Genomic DNA, 21,643 nt, shown 5'->3' with positions numbered 1-21,643 from the left:
GGCAGCCAACCAGGACACATCTGATGTATGTCTATAGCATCCTGTGCATGCAAACACTCAAAACACTAAACATGCTGTCAAAGAACCAAGGTGATGGTTAAACACACCTATTATACATTTAACATCTGCAATAAAGCTTTCTTTAATAGCAGTGAAGTTTGAATTTAGGCTCTGTATGTGTGATAGGGCTCGACAGTGTTGCATCCTAATTTCTGCAAGCACATTTAGCATATCAATGGACTCTTACTCCTATCTAGGGCAGAGCTCAGCAGAGAACTGAGAACAAAATCAGCCTGCAAGTTCTGCACTTGCCTGTTTCCTTATCTAACCAATTCTTTACAAAGAGTGAGTGGCAGAGAGTGAGGACAAACTGTTTTCACAAGAAGAAAGCATAAGGATGGAAACCTCATGGACAAAGATTGCTTACTGCTTACCTAATTATTGCGTAATGAGAGCAGACTCATACAATATACACATTTAAAAATCTACAAAGCAGTCACATGCACATGCTATGTAGGACTACAACACTAGATATTGCACGATCATTTAGGATTGAGCTGTTTATTGAACTCAGGAACAGCATGCAGCATCTTATTAAAGCTCCTCCTGACTACAGGGTTGCCAGTTCCCACACTGATGATGTGACTGTCAAGAGACTCGGGTGATAATGGATGTACTGGTTCATTTACGGAATACAAAAGGTCAATTTTCTTTCCGCAAAATGCCATGGCTTCATGTAGAGTGCATGTGTGAATAAATCAGGCACATGATTGGAAACTACCAACAGCAAGTCACCAGCTATTTTTCTCAAACCACTGTTATCTGGGTTCAGCTACACACTGATAGAGCTCAGGACATGTTCTAATGATGTGTGGGGTTAATCAGTGTTTGTTACGGTAGGATAATGAGCGCCCTGTGGGCTACAGTAACGTTGGTTAGCCAACTGTGAGAGACACCAGTTCCTGCATTACATCAACATCTTGTTTCACCCACAGTCCTCATCTCCAGGGCATGTTGTCTCATCAACTACCAAATATATATCTATATGTCCTTTAAAAGAAAAAAACAGCCAAAGGGGCGTGTCACTATGCGTTTGATTGATATCATCTGGCAGACTGTCACTGCCACTGTCTACTTGGACTTTTTATATCTCCCATTACCCTGCCCTGAACCAGCTTAGTTTTAAAATGATACACCATGACAAACTGTTCCCTGTTTCCTCTGTGCTAAATTCAGGTTCAAACACTCCGGGTTAGTGAACTTGGATTTTTTAACTCAATTAATTCAGCTAGACGAACATTATAATTATCCAGTGCACACTCTAACGTATTTCTGACATCTCTATGACCTTATATTAAATAAATCCCCCCACTTCAACCGAAGCTGTGGTGGAAACACAGATGACCTCACTGCAGGGTGAGTTCAGACTATTTGCATTTATGTAATACTTCATGGGTTGCTTTTTGGTTGAATCCATGGGCCAAAATCCAGAACCTTGTTGTAGCATAACACCTACAAGACCAGGGTAAATCAATAGTGCATGAAAAGCCTGAATACAGAAGGTAAAAGCCCCCGAAGGGACCAAGCGGTAACATGCGAGTAGCCATCATTGATTTGCTGATGTACAGTCTACCACATGTTTCCAAGCACCATCAATAGGGCCTTTGAGTAGAAATATAAGAGAACATATTGGCATTGAGAAAATTCTATCTGGATAGTTCCAACTCTTCCGGCCATCTAACTAAACGAAGACCTTGAGGTGGGCATTTTCTTTTTATATTATGGTTATCTCCAACTTCCCTTTGTCTTCTCAGGCTTGATTCTCTTTGCATCTTTAAAGGCAATCTGGAACAGTTTCAGTTTGTCACCTACCTGTCCAGGCTTTCCGTCTTGTACAGAAATCTGCTATATTCATCCAGCAGAGAGGCATGTGTTTGTAGAATAATGACGTTGTAAACCACCACGGCTGTCAGCATGATAATCATCTTCAGCTCATAGTTTATCCTCAGGAATACAGAGCAAGAGATGAGGCCCAGAATGCAACTGTAAATTAAATACTAGACAGACAGAAAACAAGAGAGATATATTGTTTGATTTATTCAATTTATCCAAAATGATACTGAATCATTTATAGAGAAATGATAAGTTTTACTTACAGGAAGGTAGAAGTTGTTTTTGTCTGTGTTGACCATGAGTTGTCCATTTGGGTAAAACAGTGTTTCATTGGATGAATTGTTTACAGCAACGCGGGGCAACGAATTGTCTTCCAAAAAGAACTACAGAAAGAAGGTCAACAGAAATAAAGCATTTGTTAAATCTTTGTTCAGGACAGAAAAATTGATGAAAAACCCCAAACAATCGACATGCAAATTAGAAAAAAACACTGTCCCTGTCGGCCTGCCTTGCACAGCAGCATGAGGAAAGACAGACTTGTGTACTTTGTACTAGCAGGAGGAAAATAGAGTCTTGTAAGATAAGAGGTCAATAGTGACAACCATTCAATAATGTCCTTTAAAGTGAACCTGGAGGATAAGATGAGGATTGGCTGCCCCACTGAGCAAAGCCAAGTTAATTTGGCTCATCCGCCCGGAGCGACTGACCCGCGTCAGGCGCAAAACAAGATTATAATCTCTGGAATCGATTTGTGTGAAGGTCTAAACCGGCTCCTCACACCATGCTTAATCACGCAACTTCCCAACAAGCCTCAGGCTACTGTTTCACCTTTACCCGAGCCTTTTTTTCTCTCCACACCACTAAATCACATTTAGATAAATCCTGAAAATTGAGGCAGAAGGGTAAAGTAATACAATATTCTCTTATCACTACATGCAAATTGGAAAGCGTCTATTATGCAAAAAAGCCATATTGTTAATGTCTAAAAAAAGCATTTGATAACCTGCTTGGCAAAAGAGAACAATACAAATAAGACATTTTCCTGTAGTTGATTATGTGTAGAGATATTCAGCTACTTTCAGGCATAATAAACTAAACAAATGGAAAGCAAAAAGATAAATTCTACATTAAAATGCTGGTGCATCCACAGCCTCTATCCATGATGAAATACTTATTTCCACATTTGTTTTTATTGTTACACGAATGAAAGATTAGAGTTGCCTCAGTATTCATTTAAGTGTGTTTGATGAATATAAAACACATGTAGACATCCCTGGTTTCTAAACATCATTTAAGGCCAATTTATTGTATTTATTTGTGGGTCAACATTGCATTCCTTTGGCTTCTAATTACACTGCAGTTACTAATAAGGAGGCTGCCATCTGACAGATTGTGATACTTTGTTCTTAGTAAAGCCTAATTGGTGTTCGTTCTGCATAACTGGAGTACCTGCAGACAATAGCTTACCATGTTGAAGACTGCCATTATGAGTATCAGAGCTGTGGTTGTCATGGTGAGAGTGATACGAGGCCATGGCTTGTTGGCAATAATGACTGATGACCTCAGCAGCCACATCCAAGAGGTGGAGGAGCTTTTACTGCAGTGCTGCGGGGACACACACACACACACACACACACACACACACACACACACACACACACACACACACACACACACACACACACACACACACACACACACACACACACACACACACACACACACACACACACACGAGTGCATGAGTCCAAGTGGAAGTGAGCCGGGATATTAAAGGTCACACACAGGAGAAGCACCAAGGAACACACGCCAATGTGAACTAATTAAAATAAGTAAATAACACACATATCAGCAGACATGTGCAATAACAAATTAATTATTTCTGTTGAGTAAGGACAATTATCGTGCAATAAATTAAACAATACATAACAAGCTCACAGAGGGAAGCTTTTGTTGCTGATTAACTCCTAATTGCTTCAGCAGTCCAAATGGAAAATTCAGAAGGCAGACATTCATGAAAAGAGGGGGCCTATCAACTTAATGGTGCTTGCTGCAATCTAATTCAGAAAACATGCAATAACAGCGCTCACAAATGACCAGTTCAAGTGATTATATTATGTTTAAAATAATGTAAGCACGCCGTATGTTCAGTCTTCTACAAACCACTCAGATTTTCTGCAACAACAATGTTTTAACTTTCATTTGAACCAAAGCATTGCTGAAGGGGTTTTTAACTAGCTTCCTCCTCCTGCTTCACTATACTCAAATCATTAAACATTAAGAGCAGTACACTGTGCAATCATGCTTTTCATTTTAACCAAGCAATATTACCCGACATTAGGATTTTAATATGTTTATATTGTGTTTATTACTGGGTTTTCATTGATGCAAGAGTACAATCTTCCCATGCTTCAGCAAATGCTCTCTGCGCCTGTTACAGTCCATTACCTTCCCTCTTTGCAGCACTGCCTTCAGCTGAATGTGTTTGGTTGTGACACAATGACAGTGAGAGCCCAAATAATTTGCGTGGTCATCTCAAAGCTATATCTGAGCATCGCTGGGGCTGAGTGGATGTGACATTTGAGTAGCTTGGGGATGTAAATTACAATACAATAAAGTAAGGATGGCAGAATGTGTTATGCACCAGCAGAACTACCGGAAATGTAGACCGAGTGGGGCACGCTTTGTTATGAAAACAAGGCACATGCAACGCAATTTTAAAACATCTGAATGAAAATTAAAGGCTAATTAAGAGACTCTGCTAGGGTTGATTTAGGTCGAATGTTATAATGACCTGTTCTCATTCTTTCCTCAGAAGTTCAAATGGTACCAAAGAGATATATATATATAGGAATATATGTATAAAAAGGTGTTATTGGGATTTCAAATATTGTGCGATAGCTAACAAGACTACAGAATTTGGTAGTTAACAGTCCTCAGGTAGATTTTTTCAAAATGAAACTGAAATATTGGGCATGTTGCATCGATAGCAAGCTTGTAGTAATATGCTATTTCGGAGATTGAGAAATAATTTTGTTGACGATCTCCTGACAACATAAGGCTGCAGCGAAATAACCCAATGCTCATGAAACTTTACCGCCACATTGTGTCAAGGGAGATACATGCATATTGATTTTGCAGTGTAATGTTCCTATTCACAAAGGATCCACTGCCTACAGGCTGATTGTGGTTAATTACACAGGAGCCCTAAAGTAAGACAGAATAGGTGTCTGCAAATTCCACAGTAGTAAGCAACGACACAGCATGAACAAAAGCGAAGACTCAGCAATGACAAATAAAGTACACAAAAGCCAGCAGGAGTTGACTCAACATAAGCTATCAAGTGTTGCATTTTGCTTCTGAGCTTTGGGCAACATCCACAGGGAGCACAGTTCAGAGCCGAGCAGCAGATTCACACTCCCACAGAACTGAGGATCAGACAGTGGGTGCAGTGGGGTGTGTAGGCCTGCGGCTTGTTAAGTTGTATAGATTCTTTAATGTTTTAAAAGTCACGTCTTCTTTTTCCCCTCATTCTCTTTTCTTTTTCTGGCTGCAGAAGAGAGCTGACGGAGTGTTTGAAGCATGGTTTGATACAACTGCAGCGGCAATATCTACAGACATGGCTTCGCTTTGAAAAGCAGCAGGGGCACATGTTGTAAAGCCCAGAAGGAAAGATGCAGTGCCTGGTGTGCTTGCTTTGTGAGGGGAAAATGACTCCAGTAGAAATATGAAGATGAAAAACTGCACTGTGACATTTCAGTAGTGAATTTATGCAGGTCTACCTTACCCAAGCAATAAAGGAATAAGTCTTGCCTAAAACAGGTTCCAAAAGAGTGGTGCGCTCTGGCTCTCTAAAGATGGAGAGCACCTGTTTCATGCACGGGGTCAGGATTCATTGCTGCCTCAATGTCACACGTTACACTTGTGTAACCCTGAGGGGTACTCAGGCCAACAACAAGGGCACTTAATGGGCCATTAGGCTGACCGGAGGGGCACTTGGACCACTCATGTGCCTTTGGTATGACATAAGGACAAACATTAAGCACAGAAGTGAACCGGGCATTTCCTGGTTAAGAGAGAGGTTTAAAAGACACTTAAAGAACACTAGAGACGGGCAATGCTATAACAATGATGTTTGAAGTAAATGCATTTACTCACCAGGAAGTGTCCTATAAAACATATGAAGAGGATCAAGGACAGGATAATAAAAGCCATTCCAAAGGATATCCCCAAGACAATTGTCCTACAAATAAAAGAATGTCATTAAGTTCACCAAGTTCAGTTCAATGAAAGATTTATGACATTGTACAAACTGTAATAAGCACTAGCCTTGGCTCAAATAATTGTATTAATACACAGAAACCTAAGCAAGGTGTAAATGCATTATAATAAATACTTTACTATTATTTTCATGATTATTGTGTCAACAGTCATTTTACTTCTGTAATAAAAACATACATACTTTGGAAGGACGAGAATCTGCACAATGAATATGCAGAAAAAGATCAAGCAGGCGCAGGTGACATAGTATTTGAATGCCGGCAAGGTTGTTGCTCTGTACTATAGAAGATAAAAAAGTACAAGGTCAAGTTTCAACAAAAAGCCTTTAAAACTGATATCAAAGCTATTTCAAAAGCGTCTCAACTAGGCACTCAGACATCACAAGTATCCTTGTAATTTACAAGATTTCAGGGTAAGCTAAGTGTTGGTAAAGGAACAAGCAGCATGTTTTGTTATTCTCTTTGAAATACTGCGGTATGTTCGGAGACGGGTGAATGATCCCGATCTGCTTATACTGTCTCTTACCTCCTTCTCCAAGGATTTGTTGTGAAAGAATAACGATATTCTTTGGATGTCCTCAGACTTGAGCCACTGCCTGCAAGCATAACAAAATTGTTTCAGTATCAGATAAAAAGAGAATACTGGCACCACAATTTAAGTTTATATATAGGGAAATGTTGAGGCTATGTTGTGTCACCAGTTATGGTTTTATAAGACATTTGCACATACTTTACTTTTTTTACAAAGAAAAATAAATAATTATATTTGATTGAAATGACCCTTACTTTTGTGAGTTAATCCCGTCAAAGGTCCTGATCATCCTCTCATTAAGTTCCTCCTCAAACCGTTTCTTCTGAGACTTTGTTCTTTAGGGGATAAGAAAAAGAACGAGATAGAATATCCTTTAAGTTCACTTGATATTAGTCACACACATCAAAGCCTCTAGCAGCAGCCTAGTCTATTAAAACATCTTGTCTCTGTAACTTAATAGGATGAGCATAATCCTGCCAAAGAAAACTGTGCTGGAGCTGTAAAGTGAGCAGCTTGCCTTTCTGATCTCCTCTGGAAGTGATACTGGCCCATTGGCACATCCTAGACACAAAACAGAAGAAGAGAGACGTGTAACGCCACAGCTGAACCCCACCATCAATTAAATAAGGTGTGAGTAGCAAACATTACACACAGCGGTGTTGATCTTCCCGTTCTCATTAGTCATGCTGTCTCTGTGGTGCAGGTTGGCGAAGGGCTTGGCTGCTCCCCAGGACTCCAGGTAGCGGGTCATCCTGACGGAGGCCCTCATTTTGGCTCCGTCTACAGTGTTCCTGGGTCTGTACTGATACTGTGGGCTCCGATGCTCCACCTGTAGAAACGTGGGGTTAGTGTCATTTGAGTACATTTTATTCACTGTCCGATATTAATCTGACTGAATGTAATGCATGTGCAAGGTACCTTTGGGTTGATGACAAAAAAAGTGATGACTCCATGTTCCTTTAGATAGGGGTCTCTTTCTTGCCCATCCCCATCTTCCACCTTATAGGATCCATTCAGGTGCTCTAGTGTCACTGAGGTGATGTGGACTCGCCTGGAAATGACCAAATCAATCAATGGATCGGTTTCTCATGAATATAAAGGAGAAATCTGGGTTTTTTTGTGATGAAGTTAGTGTTTCACCAATCATTTTTGAGAATTGTACCAGAATAGTGAGGCAACCCAAATGGTAACACGTGATTTACTTCTGCTCCACTCACCCTGGAACACCTCCTGCTTCCATGTGATTAGCCAGCGTGACATCATGTGACCACACATCATACTGCCATTTCTGAAGTCCAATTACTCCACACAAGACATTCCCAGAATGCACACCGACCCGCATGTTAATGTCCACCCCGGTGGCATCTCGCACTTTCCTGTCATGCAACAAAAAACAAGTCTTATTAGTGTTGAGTAACAGGTCACCCCCAACACCACATCTCTTGTTAGAAAAGAGGGGAGATTCCTCTCTCTATTACCTTCATGGTGTTCATTTCTTATTTCCCACAGTTAAACCATTCTTTTTGAGGTCTTATTCTCTCCATTTATTCTCTCACAGTCCACTCCCCTTCTCTCAGACGATGCCCAGAGGTGAAATAGGATCTCACACTTACCAGCAGACATTTGATGCAGCTAAATTGGCAATCAAGAAAAAGCCTCTACATCTGAGCTAATGGTTAGGAAGCACTTATCCTCATTACATAGAGGGGCGGTTCAATACACGTCATTAAAAAATCAATGTTTAACGGCAAATCCGAACAATCTTTGAAAAAACATTACGGTCAGAAGTAAAACCTTACATTTCCAGGAGTTTAATGAGACTCTTGGGAGTCTTTAGTTCATGGCTGAGTTCACATGAGCAGCAGCATCAAGGTGAATTCTTAGAACTGCATTCATCTTCATGTGGTTTGAGTGTAACATCACTAATTGTAAAGGTCTATGTTTTCAGATGAACTAAGATGTAATGTAAAGGAAAAAAGAACACAACTGGCACTTACTTAATGGCCTCACACATGTCCAGACCCATTTTCACACAGTTCTTAGCGTGGTTGGGCAGGGACTCTGGCAGGCCGGACACACAGTAGTAACAGTCACCAAGGATTTTGATTCGCATACATTCATTTTCCTGCATAGACACAGGTGGAAAACAAGGTCAGATAAAGGTACCATGGACGCACATTTTTGATTTCATCTTATTATAACCCTTTGTTTGTTCTACATGCCTACAGTAGCTGCAATGTGTTCTGCTTTATTAATGTCTGTGTGAAAATATGTGAAAAATTTAATTCTCATTTTTTTTTATATATCAGTAAGACAGAAAAACAACAAAAAAACATAATTTAAGAGAGAAGCTTTTGCTCTTTGATTGTGAGAGATTGCTCTCAAAACCTGATAATACAGAAGTATTTGTTTTGGGATGCCTCCTATTGTTTTAGCACCCTCAGGTGTGCTAGGTCCAACAGCTGTGATTCTGCATATTAAATAGCCATGTGCTAATGTTTGTCTGAGAAAATAAGGAACATTTAGTTTGAAAAATATATATATATATAGAAAGAATAATAGAAGACTCATTGGCCGTAATCATCGGTGAGATATTTAAGCATTGATGTTTGTCCAGGTATTTTCAGGAAAAATACATATTCTTCATTAAGCAATAAAATATGACAGCTGTTTTTATAACATTAAGGGTGGATTTTTACCCTTTACATGATGTGACAATAAATTACATATAGAGATATGTTTTATTTAGACTCGATTGAAGAAACTACATTTGCACTTATGATACATATGTTGATTATTGAAGAAGTTCAATAATGAAATGTTTACCTTGGCAATTTGATCAAATTTTCCAAACAGCTCATTCAGCATGTGCACCAGCTCTCCTGGGGAGCAGTCACTGGCCAGCCGTGTGAATCCAACTATATCCGCATACAGTATACTAGAGATGGGAAAAAATAATATACTGTGATACATGGGATGGTTGTGGCTCAGTGGTTAGTGCGCTGATCTTCGGATCACGGGGGCACTGGTTCGAATCCCGCTGCAGTCAACATTCCGCTGTGTCCTTGGACAAGACACTTCACCCCAAATTGTTCCTGTGGGGATTGCCCACAGTATTGAATGTATGTAAGTCACTTTGGATAAAAGCATCTAACAAGTGACATGTTATGTAACAACAGTTACATCTCTCCTGGAAAAACATAGCTTTCACAACCATGAATATATATTTTGGCAGCTCAAATGCGGAATATGTATCTATGAACTCAGTCAAATATGTGTTTTTTAAGCACAAAGGTAAACCAAAACAAAAATACATGCCTGACGTTGGTGTGCCTCTGTACATAGAGGTTGTGAAAATTGTTTGTGTTTTCAATCTGGCCGAAGTTGGGGCCCTTTAGTCTCTGGATGATCTCAGCTTTCATCACACGGGCAATGTGAGCTGGCAGCAGGGACAACAAGAGACGCTCCTAAAGGAAAACAAAGAAGAAGATAGAGTAGAAAATCAAGAAAAATAAGCAGTTTATGAAAAATGATTATTATTTTGCAGAGAACAAAGCTTTGATTTCATCAACAGAAGTTTGAATATTATTATCAGGAACCTTGACTTGTCACTAAAAAGGTTTTCCATTTTCAGCAAATTAAAATTAAATTGAATCATTCCTAATTTCTTTCTGAAGGATATACTTTTGACGCCAAAAGGAGACAAAAACATATCATAATTATGTCACCTGTCTCCATTCAAGCTTCAAGTGAAGGTTAATTCAGCTCTACGGTGTGCCAGCTTGACTTTCTGTGACTCAAATTAATTAAATTAATAAAAAAAAACGGTTTTACAGTGAGCACTCTTTGACAGCTTTTGTTTGGTCGAGGCCTAACCATCCCTCCCTGTTTTCTCTGAAGCTACTGTAAGTATAACTCTTACTTAACCGGCCCAGTAGATGGCAAATAAAACTCCTCTTAGGGTAAGAATTTCAGGTTGTAGAAAACACCTGATTAAGTCAATTTCACCTCCAACTCCAGCAAGTTTTCTGCCCCATTGACTGTCTCTCTGCACCGTGCTGAGGCTCAGAGGGTTCTCCGTGAAGGAGAGGACAACAGTGGAGGCTTACTAACGCTGCCAGCGCTTTGGGTTTATTATGATGAATTCACATAGTCCCCCTTGGACCACTCACAAAGAAAATGTATGCACTGACTGTACTGCGGGGCACTTTGGATAAAAGCATGCAGCAAACAGCATATAGTATGAGCACCCGAGAAAAATCATCTCAACACAGCTACTGCCATCTGTCACATGCAGCCGTAGCACTCCAGGGCTTCTGTGAAAAAAAAGCTCCACCCACAGCATTTTGAGCTTCACTCATGGCGGTTGTTACAACACAAGCTGGATTCACCATAGGGATAACCAGCTCCACCCCAACAGCAGCTGGCTTCCCACTCATCTGACTGAACCCAAAAGCTACAACTGTGGCAGCTGTGATAAAAATCTAGTTACATCGCCGGCTCCCACTGCACTAAACCTTAATCAAAACCTTGCTAATTTCTCACAGCGTTCACATGCTGTTATTTTACTAACTTTCTCCAACTTTACACTAAGCATGTTTGGCAAAGCACAAAGGCAACAAAACCGACAAATAAGCACTGCTGCTGGCTGGCTTTGTGTCATAAATAAAGGTTAGCAAATATATTTATTTTAAAAAGGAATTCAACAGACTTATGTGGAAATACAGAAATGTTGAGGACCAACACAAGTGTTACTTTGTATTTATCAATAACGTACAGCAGAAAAAAGAAAGTATTAACCTGTTAAGCCCTGAGCCTGTTTTTCAGGTTTCAGGCTCGAAAATGACATTCCCAGAACAAATGACATATCTTCACTTCTAAAAGGGGTAAATGGTAACACTTTATATTAAGGTACACAAATTCACCATCAACTAATTGTTAATTAACATGCATATTAGCAGTATATTGGCTCTTTATTAGTCATTATAAAACGGACAAGTCAAATCAAGCAATCTGATTGGTTCTTAGCCGTGATATACTGAGCGTATACCACGGGTAGAATTTTAGTTACTTTTCACAACAAGTCAGTATCCCTCCGCGTCTGCTTTTCAAACTGGGACAAGAAAACAGCGGAGAAGTAACGGGGCAGAAACCCTCCTTTTTACGCAACGGTCCAGACATAGACATCAAACGGCAAAACATATTCAGTTGCCAGTTACTTTGGCATTAGGGCAGGGATATCTAGATACTTTCCAAGGTTTGACATAATGAATTGTGCTACCTTTAAAGCAAGCAACGATGTTTTCAAATCTGTAATCAAAAAGGTCCGCAAAAACGCTATCGAAGCAGTTCCTACCGTTGCTACATAGTTCAAACAATAACAACGGACTATTTTTGATCTGCCTGTCGGGTATTCTTTTACCCATAATGACCGCCTCGCTGCACATTATCCCTTACTTAACTTCGACCTCCGGGGTAAAAAAGTACCACCATTCAAAAGCTTTCTGATGCGGGTCTTGAAACAAAGCAGAGAAATGTTGACCGTTAGTGGCCACAGGTGCGAAAGCTCTCTCTAGAGCTACTGGAAGCCGAATCTCGGGGACCGGAGAAAGTGGAGCAATATTCTCGCCACGCCAAGCAACAGCCTAGTACAACCTCAACCTATACAAGTAACCACGTAAGCCATTCTACTGATGCTGGACAGTTTTTCAGTGGGTGCACAATAAACGTCAACATACACATTAATGTAAATAAATAGCCAAATAATCGATCAACGCTCTCTGTCTAATATGTTAGACGTCGGGCCGAACCACGCCCCTTAGCTGTGATATAATGAGCATATACCACGGCCTGTCGTGAGCTATTGCTTAATTATAAAACACTTATTAATGCCTTATTCTACATGCATATTCTACAAGTAATAGGCCATTAGTTGAGAGTTTTTCCTCAATAACCCTCTAATTAGTGCTTATTTATTGCAAGTAAGGAAGTTGTTGTACATGAGTTTTGGTCTGCTCAATATGGGCCTAATAAGGCAGTAGTAATAGTAATTCTCCCATAATAACACTTGTTACAAATATGATCTATTCTTATGTAACAATACATTAAACTATAAGTGTTAATTATGTCTAAATAACAAAAAATGTGGTATTTCTATCTAAGAATGTTTTTGGGGTATTGACACACACTTACACTGTAAGGATTAGTAACATGTATTGTGTTTATGTGATGACATTTGGAGATGTTTAAACTCAATGAGAAAATGCGTTAGCATTCACACTAGCATTAGTATACACGCTAGCGTTAGCCATACTAGCCTGTATACATGCTTATTGCACAGCTAGCATTAGCTATATATACCTTGTTTACACTTAGCAGTCCTATGTGTTAATCTGTGTATGTAACACTTGCATGTATGAGATCATTAGGTGCCTTGTAACTTCTTCTTTTTTATAGTTTCCATTTGAATGTCAGTGGACTGCAAATAAGTCAATAAAGGAGCATGGCTGCTCATCCCTGGCTCTCAACAGAGTTTGGCTGGCTGATCTATGTTCACACTGAGACAGTACAACACATAGAGAGAACAGTACACCTATTGTGTAAGTACATACAAGCAGGTCACACAGTATGATCACAAATACATCAACTCTGTTAAAAATCAGTTTTTATTAAAAAGTACAGGCTGCATAAGTGTTCTCGGCCTTGGAGAAACTTGACATGTTTTGGTATGTGTCTGAACCTCTCTTTAGTGGTTCATTAATAAAACAGATATGTCAACGTGTGCCTACTTTGTTCATGTACTGTTGAGGTTAATTTCAGTAGTTGTGTGCTCTAATGTATTTACAAAGTGTGAAGAGGAGGCAACTTTAGAATAGGGAACCTGTTCAGGTCAATTAGAGTCAAACTACTAGCTTATTGGTTATGAACAAGACTTCACTTTAAAATAGGGAACATATTCTTAGATATAAATACCACATTTTGAGTTATTTAGACTTAATTAACACTTATAGTTTCATGTCTTGTTACATAAGGATAGATCATATTTGTTAAGTGTTATTATGTGAGAATTACTATTCTTGTGGTACTACTGCCTTATTAGGCCCATATTGAGCAGAGCATATTAAGACCAAAACTCATGTACAAGAACTTCTTTACTTGCAATAAATAAGCACTAATTAGAGGGTTATTGAGGAAAAACTCTCAACTAATGGCTTATTACTTGTAGAATATGGTCATGTAGAATAATGTAACATAATAAAGTCACTCACTATCATAGGTTTTTATGAAAATCTTATATCCAGTATTTTAGATATTGTATGGGATCACATTAAAATGTTGTTGGCCCCGTTAAATTAAACAATGTCATTTCAAACATGTTGTATTGGATGAAATGCATAATTGCCTGAAGCTGTATCCAAATACTATCATTCAAAATGTCGATTTTATTCAGCAGTAATATTATTACTACAGAAAATGTAACACATGCAGTATGCTCCGAGGACTCAACATAGTCATCACACTGACTGAGGTCATTAACAATTATCAGTTAAACACAGTTTAGAATCCATCCCTTCCTGAATCACAGGAATCAGCACTGAAAGCCAAATGGACCCCATGACTCCCAAACCCCAGGTACATTTCTGCAGGCACAGCAAGAAGATACATGGTAAACTATTCATCTCAAGCTTTATTTTGACTCAGAAAGTATTGAAGGAGGACACAGTGCACTCTAGATGTAGTACTGATCTCCAAGTTCTGTGAAGTTTGTTAGTTTTCATCTGCTTTCCAATGTGTTGCCATGTCATCATCCTCATAATAATCATTACCCTCACTGCCGCAGTCTCCTCATTCATCTTAGATAATCTATTCTCTATTCGTGTACATTTCATTCCACAGTCATTATTGTAATTAACACTATCAGCAACACCAGAAACCCACACTGCTACATTCACTCAATCACTCCCTGTCTTTCTGACTTCCACACGCTCGCTGGTGATCAACACTTATGGACATCTTTACCTGTTGTCTCTTCTCAAACTCCAGTTTAATTGGCGACTTGATGCAGTTGCAGGTGTCCTGGTAAGTCTGTTGAAGTGCCAACTCCATCAGATGCTTGTGGTACGCCCCCGCCATGTTGCCACACATGAAAATGATAATGTTGGCCAAAATCTGTACAGGAAGAGACATAGAATAGAGCTGTGAATAGGAATACATCCAACATTAATTTCTGTTGGTGCTTTATCTATTGTACATAAACAAATACTGCTTTGGTTATTACGTTTTAAACAACCGAGACCTTAGCTCAAGGATCAGGTAATAAGAAAAGCTGTTTGCTTGTGTCCCAATATCATTACTGTACAGTGCTTTACTGGAGGTAGGAAATGTGTTTTTATGACAAAGGCTTAAGCAAAACAGTAGTGTTTCCTTGAGATATTTTTTCCGAGATCCTGCAGTGATGTAAACATGAACCGCAGTTCAACAGCACCTCATACATAAGATAAATGCAGTACAATGGTAATATAGAGGAAATAAATGTGTGTGACCTCTATGCCACCCCTGCTTGTTTATTGCATAAAAAAATACCATCATGTATTGCCTCCATCAGCTTTACTACAGCTTGATCAATCCTCCCTCTACCCTGCTGAATAAATGAATTAAAAAATAAGAAACTCAACCATAAATAAACTCAGTTCACACCTCTTGTGCATATAAATAGACTTTCCCTTGAGTTCATGTTTACCATGCACAAGGTCTGTCTGTTTCTTAATTACTGTTATTAGGACAACAACACACAGGCTGTACATGTCAATGGCATGGCTGCTACCTGTTGTTAATTATAGTCATGCTTAAATGTATCTTTTGTATTAAGTAGTTTTACTCATGAGTAGCCGACATCTCTTCACACAATGTGATACACCTTTGTCTAATTCACTTTAGTTAATATCTAGAACCGATGTATTCAATCGGAAACTCATTAATAAGATGAAATAAGGGAAAGCTGTGTTAAACTGAAACACAGAAACATATATAGTTTAATAGTTTCTGATAGCCATAAATCCTTTCTATCAAAAAGACACTGATATCTCCCCATTTGGTACTTCCACTTTTTTAATGCTAACTCTAACCAAACCTAACCCTAACCCTTAACACGTTTTTAATACAACAAATACTTAAACACAACTTCATTGCATTTAAAAAACACTCTAGTACCTACAGTATTTTCTTGCTCAGTTGCTCTATTGGTATATTAAAACAGATGAAGGCAAGCTCTGAAAGGAAAGCTCAGTTTTGATATTTCCTAAGATTAGATTTTAACTAGAGGGAGACCATCCTTTTGATTTTTGCTTTTCCGACACACCTTCAGGCCAAACCGAGCATTTCCTTCCCCGTTTTAAAAATGTTGAATATTGGCAAGGATGTCTCTTTCATTCAACAATTTTGTTTTCCTCTGTGTCCATAGCATCATAGTCTCATAGGGCCAGAAGCATTGCTGCACACACTCAGGCTTGTATTCTCATTGTCAGAAATTACTCTTCGATCAACAGATAAAAAGAGAATCGTTGATGTATTCATGGCACATATTGTATGTGATACTTTCATGCAATGTACGCTCTGTTGTATCCAGTGCTTATCCACACGGAACACTTAAATAGAAAGAGCTGATGTCCAAGGACAATCATAAAGATAACAGCAATTGTATTGCCTCTTCCCCCCTCCATATATCAATCTTAACAGCAGAGATACAAAACAACAAACTGTTGTGTTGAATATGACTCAAAAGGGCCAACGCTTACTCCATTCAAAGCTCCGTACCATACCTACAGAGTACAACTTGTCATGCAAATTGTGATCTATGATAGAAGCAGTCCATTATGTATATTTTCATTTCAATCCAGTGCTTTATTTGCTTTCACATTCCATGGCTGCACAACACAGGAGACTCTATTAGAGCAACTCTTATGATGGGATGTGCTCCAGTGATGATAGGTGAATGTATAAAGACCCAGGAGCCCTAACATCCTCCAGCTCAATATTTTTGCAATTTAAAGCAAATGGACAATTTAATGGTTCTCTGCCATCGCATCTTAAAAAATATGATTTTCTACCATTCCTTTATACTGGTTCCCATTCTCCAGGGTTCATACACTTTTTCACCAATGATTTTCAATTACTTTTCCATGACTTCTCCATGACCTTTACCTAATTTTCCATGACCAAAAACATTACTCTTTCTCAGCGGTACCACTGAAAATGGTTTATTTTAACATGGAACAGGAAAATAAGGTCTGCATATGAAACATGTCGTGCCTATCTAAAACAAATCAAATAGTAGGCTTACTAGCTTCTACACGCTAAAGCAACTAAAATCTCTCACCAGCAAAATACCTTGTCAGTTAAATGCCATTTTACGTTTCATTACTATACCATACAGTATGTATTATCATTATAGTATTACTATTTCGGCGATGAGATAAAATATAAATTATATTTGATGCAACTTTAGTTACATTTCCATGACTTTTCCAAAACTTTGGGAAAAATATTGTTTTCCATAACTTTTCCAGGGCCTGGAATTAGCATTTTGAATTTCCATGACTTTTCCAGGTTTTTAATGACCGTAAGAACCCTGACTCTCTGTGTTTCCCCTGCCTTGTCTGATTCTAACAATCTAACTGGCAAGTTGCTCTCTCTCTTTTCTTATGTAACTGTGCCCCACACATTTACATTACAGCACTGGAAGAATAAGCCTGTGACCTTTTGCACAAAGAACAAACAGTTCATGTCAGTTATTTCAGTATTTAAAAAAATAAAACTGCCCATGTTATGTTTTTTTTTATAGCACACCAATCTTTATGGGACTTGTTAATTTCATGTAGTTCATCTACTATTATCTGTCAACGACTGTAGACAACCAGGGTAGTTAATATTTATGTTAAAATATTTTATTATATGGTTGCAAAATGTGTCTTTCCAATGCACAAGCAGTGCCATTGCTAAGATTATTTCCTTTTTCATTTAAGAAATTACACTTCCCACTTTTAATTACAAGAACATATTACTCTTTACCACAATTAAATATAAAACAATGCAAAACCAATAAAAGCAATAATTATAATAATGTAAATAAAATATAACCATAGGTACAGATGCACTTCTGCTGAGAAGACTGGATCTGTAAAGTATGATGACACTCCTGCTGCCCTGAAATGTATTTCAGATGAATGTGATAAGCACTGTACTCTCTCCTTTATGTTGACAAAAGAAGATATGAGGGGCAGAGGTTGTGAGCGTGTCAGGTCTGCTGGCTGGATTTATGTTCAAATCAATGAATGTGTTTGAAGAGACGTTCCTCCTGCTGCCCACTGAGTTTATTATCTCCTGTGTGCATTTCCAACACTAAAGGTTATTTTCTCCAAATTAAAGGCATTACATTTATAAGCCTGGCTAGGTTCGGAAGTGTTTATTTTCCATAGAAAGTGTGACGAAGTTAGTGCTATTAAAAAGTGGTCAGAGCACAGGGGGCGAGAGTACTGAATGACTGAATGCAGGCACAAGAAGACGGACTGCGGTCTTTGTACACTGTTTTTCAAAAGCACATTATATTGTATAAGATATTTTATAATCACATTTAAAATAACCTGAAAGCCTTCTCATATTAAATTGAAAATCCATCCTACTGCCGAGTCATTCTCTCTTGTGAGTCTGTTTATTATATAAATGAGTTGCACTGGAAAACCCAAAACATCAGCCAGGAGGGAAAGGGAATGTCTCTATTGGAGTAAGGCTGTAAAAACTCAGAGTTAATAAGCAGTAACGTTCAAATTCGGTGTGAAATTTTGGACAAACTCCTCATCAAGTGTTGCAAAGTTTTTTGGCTGTTCAAATGATTACACCCTGGTACACCGTGGAGAGGTGGGTGTTGCTCTATTAGCTGACATCTGTTAGACAAGACACTGACAGTGATCCAGGCCATCTCAAAGGTCATCTGCTTAAATCAGCCGGCTGTGTGAATCATCTGTACCTCACTGGTACCCAATTACAGATAACGGTGGGGTTAGGTGAGGAGGGCCCGTAAAGGGCGTTGTGCCCCAATCATGAATTCTAAATCATAGAGCTAAGCCCTATGTTGGCAGCTGATGTGTAAAGCAGGGGAACCATCAAAGTGAACAATATTCACGTCGACTCCCCCTCATGCCACTTTGCCACTGAGTTTCTGCTACTTCTGGACTGCCTCAATCTGACACAGCATGTTAATGTCCCCACACACGCCAAGGGCCACACGCTCGACCTGGTCATCACAAACTCCGCCCCCATCAGCAATCTGCTAGTGTATGACCTGGGGGTGTCTGACCACAAGACCATCTCTATGGAGCTCTTTTTCCAGTCCCCACTCAGCATGCCCAAACGCCAAATCCGCTTCAGGAACCTGAGGAACATCAACCCGGACACCATGACCCTGGACCTCCAGCATCTTTCTTCCGCCAACTTCTCATCAGTAATTGAGTCAGTTGCATATTACAACCAGTCCCTTAACCGTCTCCTTGATCTGCACGCCCCCCTCAAAACCAGGATGGTCACCTTCTCGCGCTCAGCCCCTTGGTACACCGGCGAGCTGCGGAGAATGAAGACAGCTGGGCGTGTCCTTGAGCGGCGGCTCAAGGCCTCAGGACTCACTGTTCACCGGTTAGCCTATCGTGAACACCAGAAGGCCTACGCACAGTCCCTCAGAGATGCACGGTCCCAGTACTACTCCTCCCTCATCAACAACAGTACTGGAAACTCCAAGCAACTCTTCTCCACCATAAACCACCTCCTCAAACCCCAAAGTCCTTTACACTCCGACTCCACTGAGAAGCAGTGTAGCAACTTCGCCGCCTCCTTCACAAACAAAGTTGACACCATCCGCTCCCTCCTCTCTAGCCCCCCTGCACCTCCAGTTCCAACTGCTGACCCACAGCCTGGGACAACCCAGCCTCTTCGCTGTTTCACGGACATCTCTCAGCGAGAGGTTGAGGGCATCGTTAGGAGGATGAAGCCCTCCACCTGTGTCCTGGACCCCCTTCCGTCAGCTCTTGTGAAATCGTACATCTGTACCATGAGCCCCATGATCACAAAGATCGTAAACCTCTCTCTCCAGGCTGGCCATGTCCCCTCTGCCCTAAAAAACGCTGTCATCAAACCTCGTCTCAAAAAACCCTCCCTTGACCCGGGAGTCCTGGCCAACTACAGACCCATTTCCAACCTTCCTTTTCTATCAAAGGTGCTGGAAAAACTAGTTGCTGCTCAGCTCCAGGACCACCTAAACTCCAACAACCTATTTGAGAAGTTCCAGTCTGGTTTCCGCTCAGGCCACAGCACAGAAACTGCCCTGGTCAGGGTCACCAACGACCTGCTGATGAAGGCTGATGCTGGCTCTCCCTCTCTCCTCATCCTCCTCGATCTCACTGCAGCTTTCGACACCGTCGATCACGGCATCCTCCTCTATCGTCTGCACTCCACCATCGGACTCTCTGACTCTCCCCTTGACTGGTTCAGATCATACCTCACCGGGAGAACAGAGTACGTCTCCTTGGGCGAGGCAGAGTCGGGTACCCACAACGTCACCTGTGGTGTCCCTCAAGGATCAGTTCTCGGCCCCACCCTCTTCACACTCTACATGCTCCCCCTTGGCTCTATCATCAGTCGACATGGAGTATCATTCCATTGCTACGCTGATGACACCCAACTGTACCTCAGGATTAACCCTACCTCCTCTGCAGCCCTGCCTTCACCCACACTCACTGCCTGCCTGGAGGAGATACAGGCGTGGATGAAGCAAAACTTCCTGAAACTCAACAGCTCCAAGACCGAAGCCATTATAGTTGGCACCCCACACCAGGTTCGGTCATCCACCATCACCACCATCACCTTCTCCGGCCAGGACATTACCCTCTCCTCAATAGTCACCAACCTGGGTGTTAAAATGGACGCCCATCTGACCTTTGAGGCCCACATTAAACAGCTGTGCAAGAACTCCTTTTATCACCTCAGGAACATCGCCAAACTCCGCCCCACACTCACTCTGTCTGATGCCGAAAAGCTGGTCCACGCCTTTGTCTCCTCCAGGCTGGACTACTGCAATGCACTCCTCATCGGGATCCCTAACAAAAGCATCCAGAAGCTCCAGTACATCCAGAACAGCGCTGCTAGGATCCTGATGAGGGTGCGCAAATATGATCACATCACCCCCATCCTTAAAGCACTACACTGGCTCCCCGTGGAACTGAGGATCGAATTCAAGGTCTCCGTCCTCACCCACCAGTGTGTCCATGGAACTGCCCCTCCTTACCTCAAGGAACTCCTCACCACCCATACCTCCTTGCGGACCACCCGCTCCAGCAACTCCAACTTGCTCAAACCCCGCAGGACTAAGCTCCGTACTATGGGAGACCGGGCCTTCTGCTCGGCTGCTCCCAGTCTGTGGAATGCTCTCCCCGACCACTTGTGAGCACCACAGACCGTGGAGGCTTTTAAAAAAGGCCTCAAAATCCATCTCTTCAAAAGAGCCTTTGCCTAGACCTTTTTACCACCCTTTTATTTATTTTTTATTGCTTTTTATTAATTCTACCGTGTTGTGTAATGTCTATTTATACTGTTCATGCTCACTGCTTGTAGCACTTCTGGATTTGAAATCAAATATGAAGTGCTTTATAAATGGAACCCATTATTATTATTATTATTATTATTATTATTATTAGTCTCTTTAACTGAGCTGTTGGCAACAGAAATCCAGCAGAGGGGTTTATGCTTCATTTCATCCTTAAAACAGAAATTACCTAAAGTACAAATTACTTTGATTCTTCCACTTTTCTCAAGAGAAAACTTTAGTGGGACACGTCAATCCTAAGTGACATATGATGAAAACATGTGGAGAAACCAGAAACCATCAAAAGTATAA

General features: G+C 40.4%; 1 protein-coding gene across 2 annotated transcripts in view; it reads right to left on the bottom strand.

Annotated features, from left to right (window-relative positions):
- The window catches only part of adcy2a (adenylate cyclase 2a), a 56,260-nt gene that overhangs the window by 8,759 nt on the left and 25,858 nt on the right, over positions 1-21,643 (bottom strand). For both annotated transcript variants that reach the window (XM_034128144.1, XM_034128145.1), the window contains exons 4-18: positions 14,725-14,874; positions 10,024-10,172; positions 9,532-9,643; positions 8,703-8,830; positions 7,923-8,081; positions 7,624-7,756; positions 7,358-7,534; positions 7,223-7,266; positions 6,960-7,040; positions 6,700-6,769; positions 6,356-6,453; positions 6,052-6,136; positions 3,361-3,498; positions 2,157-2,276; positions 1,873-2,057 (exon numbers count right to left, since the gene is read on the bottom strand). In XM_034128144.1, coding sequence (XP_033984035.1) covers positions 1,873-2,057; positions 2,157-2,276; positions 3,361-3,498; positions 6,052-6,136; positions 6,356-6,453; positions 6,700-6,769; positions 6,960-7,040; positions 7,223-7,266; positions 7,358-7,534; positions 7,624-7,756; positions 7,923-8,081; positions 8,703-8,830; positions 9,532-9,643; positions 10,024-10,172; positions 14,725-14,874 — 1,829 coding nt within the window. The remainder of the gene's footprint in view (positions 1-1,872; positions 2,058-2,156; positions 2,277-3,360; positions 3,499-6,051; positions 6,137-6,355; positions 6,454-6,699; positions 6,770-6,959; positions 7,041-7,222; positions 7,267-7,357; positions 7,535-7,623; positions 7,757-7,922; positions 8,082-8,702; positions 8,831-9,531; positions 9,644-10,023; positions 10,173-14,724; positions 14,875-21,643) is intronic.

Source organism: Trematomus bernacchii, unplaced genomic scaffold (genome assembly GCF_902827165.1).
Source record: "Trematomus bernacchii unplaced genomic scaffold, fTreBer1.1, whole genome shotgun sequence".
NCBI lineage: Eukaryota > Metazoa > Chordata > Actinopteri > Perciformes > Nototheniidae > Trematomus > Trematomus bernacchii.
This window is presented reverse-complemented; position numbering and strand designations above follow the sequence as displayed.